At 39.6% G+C, this 12,175-nt stretch overlaps 1 protein-coding gene across 1 annotated transcript; it reads left to right on the top strand.

Annotated features, from left to right (window-relative positions):
- The first annotated feature begins 1,246 nt into the window (after positions 1-1,246).
- Positions 1,247-5,459, top strand: LOC138877503 (uncharacterized). The gene is made up of 2 exons (XM_070157116.1): positions 1,247-1,793; positions 5,260-5,459. Exons 1-2 carry the CDS (start codon positions 1,247-1,249, stop codon positions 5,457-5,459), a joined length of 747 nt encoding a protein of 248 aa, XP_070013217.1.
- Positions 5,460-12,175: the final 6,716 nt, after the last annotated feature.

Below are 12,175 nucleotides of genomic sequence, written 5' to 3' on the forward strand. Positions count from 1 at the left end.
TTATCACATTTTGAGGTATAGCTGAATCCATGCTGCCGGCACTACTATTGCACTCTTTATAATTATTAGAGGCTTTGTAGACATAGTGTGGCTTGTATATGTGTGCTGGGAAAGTCAAACAAGTTATGTTGTATTTGAATCGTTTATTGCACTTCAGACTATGAGAATGTGCGTATTTTGAGACTTCAAAAAAATGAAGTAACTAATGAAAATAATTTGGTATTATACACATGATCTCCCTATTGTCTAGTTAATGAGAATATGTCTTCTCTTTGTTCATGAGTGAGTTTGGGTAATATATCTAACAGGCTTGCTTGGCCGTGTTCACTTGGTTGAGCGTCATTCGTGCTTCCTGAGTTTGGGGCATGTCAAATTGAAGGATTTGTTATAAAAGGGTTTCATCCATCCAAGTGTGTCGCCTTGTGGCGCACCAGTCCTTTTTGTAATGAAGAAAGATGGGTCGCTAAGAATGGTTATTGATTATCGGAAGCTCAACGATGTTATGATCAAGAATAGGTACCCACTCTCAATGATAGATGACTTGTTTGACCAATTGCATGGTGCTAAGTACTGCTCGAAAATTGATTTAAGATCCGGATATCACCAATTGAGATCAGGGAGCCGAATATTCCAAAAACAGATTTCAGGATCTGGTATGGGCACTTTGAATTCGTGGTAATATCTTTTGGGCTAACGAATGCCCCAGCATCTTTCATAGATCTTAAGAATCGAGTCTTCAAACCTTTCCTTGACTCGTTTGTGATAGTTTATGTTGACAATATTCTGGTATATTCACGAAGTCGAGAGGACCATGACGATCATCTCAAGGTGGTTTTGCACAGTCAATATAAGCACAAGTTGTATGCGATGTTTTCAAAATGTTAAATTTGGCTTGAACCGGTTACATTCTTGGGTCATGTCATCTCTAGTGAAGGAATTAAGGTTGATCCTCAGACGATTACAGCTGTAAAGAATTGGCCTAGACCTACTACCCTAACAGAGATTCTCAGTTTCTTGGGCAGCTGGAAATTACAAGAAATTCATGGAGGAGTTCTCTACCCTTGCCTCTCTGTTGACTAAATTGGCGTAGAAAGTGGTTAAGTTCCAATGGTCAAATGTTTGTGAATGGAGCTTCCAAGAGTTGAAATCAAGATTGACTACGGTACCGGTGTTGACCCTACCAGAGGGTACAGATGGGTTTGTAGTATATTGTGATACTTCAAGAATCGGACTTGGGTGTGTATTAATGCAACATGGCAAGGTGATAGCTTATGCTTCTAGGAACCTCAAGAATCATGAAAAGAACTATCCAACACATGACCTAGAGCTTATGGAGGTGGTATTTGCATTGAAAGTTTGGCATCATTATCTTTATGGGGTTAATGTGGATACATTCACGGATCATAAGAGCCTTCAATACATTTTCAAACATAAGGAATTGAACCTGAGGCATAGAAGATGGCTTAAGTTACTCAAGGATAACGACATCGATATTCTGTATCATCCGGAGAAGGAAAATGTTGTAGCGGATGCTCTTAGCCAGAAGTATATAGGTAGTTTGGCTCACTTGGAGGCATATCAAAGGCTGATAGCCAAGGATATTCATCGGTTCGGTAGCTTGGGAGTTCATCTTTCAGATTCTGGTGAAGGAGGAGTGATTGTGCAAAATAGGGCTAGATCATCGCTTGTGGTAAAAGTCACAGAGAAGCAATACAATGATCCATTGTTGGTACAATTGAAGGAGAGAATTCATAAACATAAGACCATGGCCTTTTATCTTAGTATGGACGATGGTACACTAAGGTACCAACGACGACTATGTGTTCCAAATATTAATGGTCTCCGAGAAAGAATCATGACTGAGGCTCTCTCTTCTAAGAATTCCATGCACCCGGGCTCTAAAAAAATATATCATGATCTTGAGGAAGTCTACTAGTGGAATGATATGAAGTGGAATGTAGCAAATTGTTTGGCAAAATGTCAAAATTGTCAGCAAGTAAAGGCCGAACACTAACGGGCCGGTTGGTTGGCACAGAACATAGAAATTCCAATGTGGAAGTGGGAGATGATCAATATGGACTTTGTGGTGGAACTGCCTTGCATGCCTCAAGTATGACTTGATTTGGGTGATTGTGTATAGACTCACGAAATCAACTCACTTTTTACATGTTAAAGCTACCGACACAGCATAACAGTTTGCTTAGTTGTATATTAAGGAATAGTCTGGTTGCATGGTACTCCAATTTCTATCATCTCAGATCGAGGGGAATAATTCATGGCTAATGTTTGGAAGAAATTTTAGCAAGGTTTGGGTACTCGGCTTAATCTCAGTACAGCCTTTTGCCCACATACTGACGGGTAGGCAGAGCAGACCATTCAGACACTTAAGGATATGTTGCGCGCTTGTGTTTTTGGCTTCAAGGGTAGATGGGATGATCATTTTCCACTCATAGAATTCTACTACATTAACAGTTATCATACTAGTATTCAGATGACACTGTTCGAGGCTTTATATGGTAGGAGATATAGATCTCCCATTGGGGTAGTTCGATATTGGAGAAGGAGAGTTAATAGGGCCAAACATTGTGCATCAGGCTATGGAGAAGGTTAAGATCATTACGGGACAGTTAAAAACTGCTCATAGTCGTCAAAAGTCCTACTCGGATGCGTGCCGCACGGATTTGGAGTTTAAAAAGGGTGATTGGGTATTCTTGAAGGTTTACCCCATGAAGAGTATAATGCAGTTTGGTAAGAAAGGGAAGTTAGAAAATTTTCACACGATCACATTTTTATAAAAATAACTTGTAGGTTATTTTGGTTGGTCCTGGCTGATATTTAGAGAGAGGGAATTGGTCTAGACTGAGAGGGCATGTTCCAAAAATTATTTTTCATCAATTCTTGCTCAAAGTTGAAGAATTCACAAGAAAAGCTCATTGGGTCTTCATCCTAGAGGTAAGATTTTACTCTCTAGCCCTCAATTCCGGGATTTAATTTGGAAATAGGTAATGAGAAAAGCATTTCTTGGGTGTGGGAGTTGTTCATTATGCATGCATGTAGCATCAAGGGTAGTAGGAAGATTGTTGAACTCATTTGGGTAAACTTTGTGTAGTGGGATGAAGGAATCCGCCATAGGAGGATCGTGAAACCTCAATGCACACTTAATGGTTGATAAAATGCTGAAATGATCTGGAACCATGAACTCTTTTCTAAGTTATGTTCAATTTTGCTATATTTCTAATAAGATCGAAGTGGCTAAGAATTTTTGGAACATTGTAGTATGTTGAAAAACTAGAGGCGAGGTATGTTGACTAAACTGCTCTTTTAGAATTGAAACTCACCATGTCCATGCAAGTCCCAAATTGCTCATTATAAATTGATCATTCCGAATAAGCCATGCGTCAATATATATATGTGTTCGATATGTATTCCAAATCTTCTTTTTATGTTATGTTAATTTTTGAGAATGTTTTCAAATTATCGATTGCATATCTAATTGTTATACTTTCAAGCCGTGATTCAAATGAAAGCTATTACGCCAAATTGTGTAAGAAATCTCAAAGTTCTTAAGACATTTACTTTCTCACAATAGAAATGCTTTGTTGTTGATGATCCGTAGTGATGTTTGAAAGTTAAAAAGGTGTGCATAAATATGAAATACAACAAACATGCCAAGAATGATATTACATTTGGGGCCACGAGCGCCATTGAAACAAAGAGGCATGTAAAAGATGTTGAAATGAGTTGTAAATCCTTAAAATAAATAAACGTGTAGGGAGTATTGTTAGTCACCGAGGAAGGGTAGGTTGAAACAACCTAACCCTGAAACTACATGTGGCAGTGTAGGAGTGAATTGTGACTATTCCCCTTTATTGGGATGATATGATTTCTAGAAAAGGGTGATGTCAATCCATATGGCATTATGGTGAGACGGCCTAGCCGTTCGGGTCATGATCGTATGCCATGCCGCACACGTTGTGGTGAATTTGCTTGAAAATGTGATTGAGATAATGATTAAGGTTGAGATAGTGATTGTATTGTGGTTGATTTCTCGGGTGAGACGGCCTAGACTATCGGGCCGTGATCGGACTCCGTGCAAAATACACGGTGGTATAACTATATTAGTGCTAAGATCTCCCAACCTAAAATATGGAAATTACTTGAAAACTTGCCTTGTTCCTAACTTTATGTTTTTGGTATTGTTTAAGACTCCACTGATTTTTATGATTTTTCTTTCTCGTGTTATCATTCATTCAATTGAGGGGTGTTTAGTCATTCATAATAGTACTATTCCACATGTACTAATGTCCCTCTTCCCGTGGGCACTGTATCTTTAATGGATGCAGGTGGTTCCACAACAGGCGACATTGATTGTTGATAGCGGTACACTCTCTTCCCAGCTGAATTGGTGAGCCCACTTCATTTCGGGGTCGTATATCTTTTTTCCTTATGTATTGCGCTTTGAGGTATAGCTGGGGCCTTATTGTCAGCATATCATCTCACTATTTTGTATATATTAGAGGCTCCGTAGACATAGTGTGGGTGATATATTGGTGTTGGGAAAGTCAAACTAGTACTGTTGTAATTGTATCACACGTTCCACATCAAACTATGAAAGTGTTGTATTTTGAACTTTATAAATGATGTAACTAATGATGAGGAATCAGTTTGGTTTGCATGATTCTACCCATTGTCTAATTAGTGAAATGGATATTTTTCATTATTCATGAGTGAGTTCAGGTAAAAGGTATTGTATAGGCTTGCTCGGTCGAGTTATCTCAGTAGAGCGCTGGTCGCGCTCCACGAGGTCGGGGTGTGAAAATCTTGGTATTAGAGCCCAAGTTTTAAAGTATCCTAGGTTGTCTCGGAGCCGTGTCTAGTAGAGTCCTTCTTATCGGTATGTTGTCGCCCACGTCTATAAAGAGGAGTCTACTTGGGAATTTAAGAATAATACCCTTCCATGATGTTCTAGATCGTGTGATAAAGCTGAATGTAAGATGGTTCCCCCTTTAACTCGTGCATTTCTCAAATTTTCTGTATATGGCACCTAGGAAAAAAGCAAAAACCGACCAAGGAGCCAATGCCACCCCAGGAGTGGCAAATAATTCTTTACTTGATGATGCATGTGAGCACCCAAGGGGTGAAAATATTCCCCGACTACTACGCTACCTGACTCTACTACACCTGATCAGACTGTACCAGTTCCTGCACCTACTGAGGGTGCAATAATCCCTCTAACATATATTCATGTTCTACCTCCAGCCCCAGCTTACAGTCCCAGTACTTTTGAGGGGGATCTTAGGGAAGCCATACAGATGTTGGCTCAGATAGTGGCCTTTCATGCCCCAAGATCTAATGTTGCACCTACTTCTTCCAGTGAGGCAGGGGAATCTGCTAGTTCCTGGGTGAACAAGTTTCTTCAGTTAGATCCTCCAGGAATACCCAATTCTCAACCCATATAGGTGAAAGTCTGAATTCACCTTACGAACCTATAGGAAGCTTCAAACATCAATGTTGAGGATGTTTACTTAAAGTTAAACCTTGGTCAACTATTCCAACTTAAAGCTTCCGAATTAAAAAAAATTCCAAATCAACTCTGAACCTTTCGAGAATCGAAGCCAACAACAAATGCGATTTTTAATACACAAAGTGAAGCTACTTAAGATCTCAACCCGCCAAACGACATGCTAAAGCACAAAATGACTGGTTGGGTCATTAAATACTCCCCCACTTAAACATACGTTCATCCTCGAACGTGCCAAGAGTCATTCCCAAGCGGTCAAATCACAGTATAACTCATCATGAACATAATCATGCTACCTCAATCCATATATGCACATGAGCACACCTCCGATTGAAGATCGTTCCTGTGACCTTAGCCTATAAACCTTAGAACAAAATTCCAACATCCACATTTTCCTATAAGGTTTGATTCCTGCATGCATACATTGTATCAATCAAATTGGGCTTTATCAAAGCATAATTATATATGCAAGTTTTAACAACACAATGTACTACATAGCTCATCTTCTTATAGCAATATCTTTCAACTACAATAAGTTCTCATTACCAAACCCGATACCGATAATATACCTCATGACACATAAAAGCCCTGTTCCAACCCTTGCGATACCGCAATGATGAAAGAGATGCATAGAAACTCATAACCACCCACTAAATCATAAAACAATGAGTTCTTCCGCTCGACAGGAACCATTGTCATATTTGAATTGATTAGTGACATCCCTCCTCCTAACATAGATTATACAAATCTTATTGCATTGATTGCAGGTCCAACAACCACGTCTCACCCAGTACAAGTTGCTTGGTCATCGGCCACACGAAAATAATTGATAAGGAAAAGGAACCCAAGTACCAGAACTATCCAGCACGGGTAACATATTAAACCACCATATAAGTTCTATTAATCTAACTCACAGAGAAAAAGTAATATGCAAAATAAGTACAAGGAATCGTACCCAACACAACACCATTGTGACATGCAACCCGATCCACAATTGATACTATTGCAGCGTGCAACCCGATCCAAACTTCATGCTGTAGCGGTGTGCCACCCGATCAACTCATAAAAATCTGCATGGGAATACCCATCGAACCAAGATGCTAATACTCACTAGACACATGCATATAAAGAGCAAGCATGCCAATTGCATAAAAATAACTCTAGGGAGATGGATAGCATAATGCGATATGAATAAGGCCAAGCACAACTAAGGTGAAATAAGCAAATCAGTATCTTAGGAGCCACCTCGCTCATATATTACCATGAGGCCTACACAGGAACACAACATGCGTGTGAACAATCTGGTAGTCTCACTACCCATCATGCCCTATGTAACGACCCGACCAGTCATTTTGAGCACTTTCACTTCGCTCGCCAGTACTCGGGCATGACTAGCCTTGTATGATGTATTATGACTCAAGTAAATCATCGATTTTGGTTTTCAGGTTAATCGGAACAGATATGGGAGAAAGATTCTCGCTTGAAGCTTTAAATTTGATAGAGTTGACCAAGTTTTGACCTTTTAGTATTTGACCTTGGATTTGAATTTTAATTACTCTAGTACCTCCGTTAGGTAATTTTGGACTTAGGAGCGCATTCAGAATGTTATTTGGAGATCCGTGGTAGATTTAGGCTTGAATTGAAGAAATTTGGAATTTTGGCATTTTTCGGTCGGCAATGGAAATTTTGATATCAGGGTCGGAATGGAATTCTGGAAATTGGAGAAAGTCTGTTGTGTCATTTGGGGCATGTGTACAAAATTTCAGGTAATTCGGAGGTGATTTCATAGTTTTTCGGCGTTGTTTGTGGAATTTGAAAGTTACTAAGTTCATAAGCTTGAATCCAAAGTTGATTTGGTGTTTTGGTGTTGTTTTGAGTGATTCGAAGGCTCGATTAAGTTTTAATGATATTATGAGAGGTGTTGTTATTTGGGTTGAGGTCCTGAGGGCCTTGGGTGTGTATCAGGTGAGTTTTGAGTGAGTCCGAGCATTATTGGAACTCAAACAATGGTTCTGGTGCTTTTATTTACCGTTGAGGCGGAAATTTTACCGCTGAGGTGGAAAAAGGCGCGTTGAGGCATTCTAGGGGAGAAACTGCAGGTTCGTTGGTCCGACTTCGGAAGCCTATATCTTTTGATCAACAAGAAATTTTGAGATGATTCAAAAACGTAAGTTGTAGCACTTCGTGTATAGTCTCCAGAAAGGTGATGAAATCATAATTTGGACATCTGTAGAGAAAGTTATGCTCAAAATACTAAAAGCAACCAAAAGCGCGGTCAGCGGTGGTTTTACCCCGACAACGGTGGTTTTACCGCGGTCAGCAATGATGGGAATCCGAGAGGTGCACTATAAATATGAAATATGGGGTTTTATTTTATATTTTGACCTAGAGATCTCGAGATTTAACGATATTTCGAGAGATTTTCAAGAAAACTATCAGGGTAAGTGATTCTAACTCAATTTTTGCTAAAATACATGATTATAACGTTGGATTCATCATTTGAGTATGGATTTGGGATGAAAATTTGGGGAAAATTGTGGAACTTCATAAAATAAATTTTTGGGATTTGAAAGCCGATTCGGAGTTAGAATTAAGTGAAACTAGTATGGATAGTCTCGTAATTGAATAGGTTATCGAATTTTGAGACTTTGGTCATATTTCGAGATGTGATCCTGGGGCCCGATTTCTGAGTTGACATTTTGACGTTTGGTCTTAAGCTTAGCATTTTCTTATGGGATTGATTCCTTTAGCTCGTGTTGATTGTATCGAATTGTTGTGGCTATATTCGGAGCATCCGAAGGCCAATTTGAGGGGCAAGGGCATTGCAGAAAAGAATTCCATCCGGTTCGAGGTAAGTAATGATTGTAAATGTTGTCCTGAGGGTATGAAACCCCGGATTTCGCATCGTTATGCTACTTTGAGGTGACATACACGCTAGATAATGAGCGTGGGGTCGTGCACCATTGGGGATTGTGACTTAGTCTGTCCTGTACGACTAATAAGTCGCGTATTTTATTGAAAACTATTTTATATCATTGTGTTTTGGAAAGTAATACTATGTTTTGGGCTGTATGCCATATTTGAGCCTTGTGCCAACTAATTGGACCCTTAAGGGCTTTTTATTACTATTCCACACAATTTTGACTTAATATTTATGCTGGGTCGTGCCGTATTTTTATTGATTTCATAACTTAGCTGTATTTACTCCGTTTTTACACTTTAAATGATATTTTGGGCCGAGTTTCCTGTTTTACTATTGCCCGAGTGGCTTGATCGGTTTCTGACTGAGTGAGGTCGAGGTCCTAAGTTGTGAGGATATTATGGGATCGGGCTATATGCAACAGCGGGTTGTTACTGATTCATGATATTGTGAGGCCGAGGGCCTGATTGATTTATGCCACGAGGTGGCTTGTTGTTATGTGAGGCCGAGGTCTTGCTTGATTATGCCACGAGATGGCTTGTTATAGTGTTTGGGCTGTAGGAGCCCTTCCGGAGTCTGTACACCCCCAGTGAGCGCGAGTACCCTAAGTGAGTGATATGATGTTAGCCCGAGGGGCTGGTTATGATATGATATGTTGCTCGAGGGGCTGTTCTTGATCTATATTTTGCCCGAGGGGCGGTTCATGATAGGCTGATTACGAGTGATTGTGAGGTAGCCCGAGGGGCTGGTTTTGTTGATATTATGCTCGAGGGGCGGTTTATGGTACATGGTTTTGCCCGAGGGGCTATTTACGTTTCTATCATTTTTACTCACTATTTTATCACATGTTCGACTCTATTGGAAGATGTTTTAAAAAGGAAAGGTTTTTACTGAAATTGAGTTTGATTTATGAAATAAAAGATTTCTGTACTATTTTGGAAATGTACTGAATTAAATGTAGCGTTATGACGTGGTATACATGTTTTCTAACTACTCGGCTTTTATTTACTTTTATTTTTTACTGAGTTGGCGTACTCACATTACTCCATGCATCTTATGTGTAGATTCATGTATTTTTAAACCTGGTAGCAAGTGTGTCCACTTAGTGGCAGATTCATCAAAGATAGCAAGGTAGTTGGTCGGCATTCGCATCCCTTCTCTCTATCTCACTCTTATCTTCCTTAGCCTATTATAGTATATTTTCAGACTCTTCGTTGTATTATGGCCTTAGTAGATGCTCGTGACTTGTGACACTCCGATGCCGGACTTGTGTATTTATTCTGCTCTTGTTATTTAGACTTATACTATAAGATTTCTTGTTAATTAATGGCTTAAAATGACTTTTATAGAAAAATGGTTTGATTTAGGAATCGTGTCGACTGACCTAGCTTCTTGATAGGCGCCATCACGATCGGGTCGGTTTTAGGTAGTGACACGTTGGTATGAGAGCCTAGGTTACACAGGTCTTATGAGTCATGAGCAGGTTTAGCAGATTCTCCCGGATCGGTATGGAAACATTTGTACTTATCCTCGGGAGGCTGCTGAACCTTTAGGAAATCCCGCATTCTAGAATTCTTATCGTGCGTCCTTTATTCATCTTGAAATGTAACTCTTGAAATTCCTTGCAAGCATTTGTATGAGTGCATGAGTGCTCGGTATCAACTATGCATCGACGGTTAGTGATTACCTGATCGAAGGGCGAGATGTGATTTTTGTGTGTTGATGTTGGGCCAGTCTGGAGGACTTGAGGTTGGGTTTTGCCTATAGCTTGAGAACTAGGCGTTGATTATGTGAGCACGTGCTTCTGCATTTATTTGTTATTAGTCTCCCTATCAGTGGAAGTGATAACTGGATGGCTATGTTATGAGTATGATGTGACTGCGAGATATGTTTTTACATTTTGAATGAGACGAGAAGGGTCTGCTTTAGGATAGAAAGAACTATTTTGTGCTAAATTTCCATCTTGATTTGATGTGTAGCCCCGAGTTATGGGTGTGTGAAGAATCTTTTCACGTTGTCCAGTTGGGGAGTGGAGTAGATTTCATGGTATGATATAAGTTCAAACTCAGGTAGATTAAGTGATTGCATAATGTTTATGACGGTGGAAGGGTATGAATAATTGTTAGTTTAAGGCGAAACAGGTGGATTATCTCCTGCGGAGTGTTCTGAAGTTTGTGTGATACCTATGTTGTTAAGTAGTTAGTTTTCTTTTTCTAGTTAACCATATGTAGTACAATTTGAGTTTAGATCGCTTATGAGAATGGGCTCGACTGTTACGAGGGTGAATGAGAGATTTTTGTAGATGATTAAAAGTACTAGATGGTTTGTGTTGCACGAGCTTATGAAGGGGTTTAGTTAAGTCTCACTATGGTATTATGGCAGTGATAGAGTATGGGCATTGTGAGTTATTGTGAGTTTTGATCTATGGCTTTGAGCCAAGTGGGGGAGTATGCTATTGATCAGTCGATTGCACGGTTATGTGTTGTGATTGGCTCCAATTTGAGGCATACTAGTGAATCCGTTATGGCTTACAAAGGTTGAAATCGAGAATGACTTGAGTAAAAGAAATTCTTTATAAGGGTTATGTTATGCCTTATGGGTATATGAGAAACATGGAATGAATTAAGTTGTTATTGGTGAATAATGTAATGTGCGTTGGGCAGGAGTTTATCTGTATGGATTAAGGTAGGGTTACTTCCTTGGGTGTTAGAGTGCTAATGGGGCACAGGACGTTTGGTCCGTTTGATCAGTCTAATTATGGTTTGAACAGATTGGATGACTCTCAATAACGGTTCTAATGAATTCAAGATTTATACATGGCAATTGGGAATCTTCAGGATGTGTGTGGGCTAGAAACTGAGATTTATATGGGAGGATGTCAAGACTTGCGGCATTTCTGTATCATCATGGATTCTACATACCAGCATGAGGAAAGTGAAGGTAATGGCTTTACATTCGATGCATGGTCTCTTCATAGTGGGTATCTCGATTGTGGTACTTTTGGGGGTGCTTCAGAAGATTACAACGGTTTATGAGCCTTATAGTGGTGTAGTCTTATGCTCAGGTATCGTGTAGTGAGTCTGAGCTGAGGATTTGCGGTATTATGGCAAGGAGAAGTATCAAATTGAAGGTAATTTGAAAGGAACTTGGATAAATAGGATAGCTTGGTAGTAGGTCAGATCGACATTGTAAGGAATACGATTAGTTCTTTAGGTGTTATGAGAAAATGAGTTTATATAGGTGTAGTGTGGAAAATCTCTTGGGTTTTGATGGCTTTCGTATCTTGGTTGAGTTAAAAGGATTCAGTCTTGACGGTTTGGTTTTGTGCAAATGGGATCTGGGGAATTCTTGATGATTTCTACCATGGGTGGAGGCATACATTTCTACTGGCATGAGAAGTCGGGGATGTATAGTGATTTTCTCCTAGATGGGATCAAATGGAAAAGTTCTTGGCTGGTTGAGTACTTAGTTGCTTGTAGCTCGAAGTGGATTATGGAGTTCTCATATTTATCATAGAATGGTATGGTTTATACGGTATGTTGTATGGAGTTGAGATTTGCACGTCTAAGTTCACGGTTCAGTTTTGAAAGGAAAGTAATGAATTTTTATGCAGCATGGACAATTTTAGATGACTAGGTAAATGACATCGCTAACTGGTGTGGCTTGATGAGGGTATACATTTCAGAAAAGGGCGATTTGTTTGAGTTAAAGATACTTCATTGGTATTGTGGCAC

The sequence above is a fragment of the Nicotiana sylvestris genome, chromosome 9 (assembly GCF_000393655.2).
Source record: "Nicotiana sylvestris chromosome 9, ASM39365v2, whole genome shotgun sequence".
In the NCBI taxonomy this organism is placed as follows: domain Eukaryota; kingdom Viridiplantae; phylum Streptophyta; class Magnoliopsida; order Solanales; family Solanaceae; genus Nicotiana; species Nicotiana sylvestris.

Coding starts and splice junctions, on each gene's coding strand:
- LOC138877503 (XM_070157116.1), top strand. CDS start 1,247: ATGCAACATGGCAAGGTGATAGCTTATGCTTCTAGGAACCTCAAGAAT. Junction 1,794..5,259: donor TTATCTTAGTATGGACGATG/GTACACTAAGGT, acceptor TTCTACCTCCAG/CCCCAGCTTACAGTCCCAGT.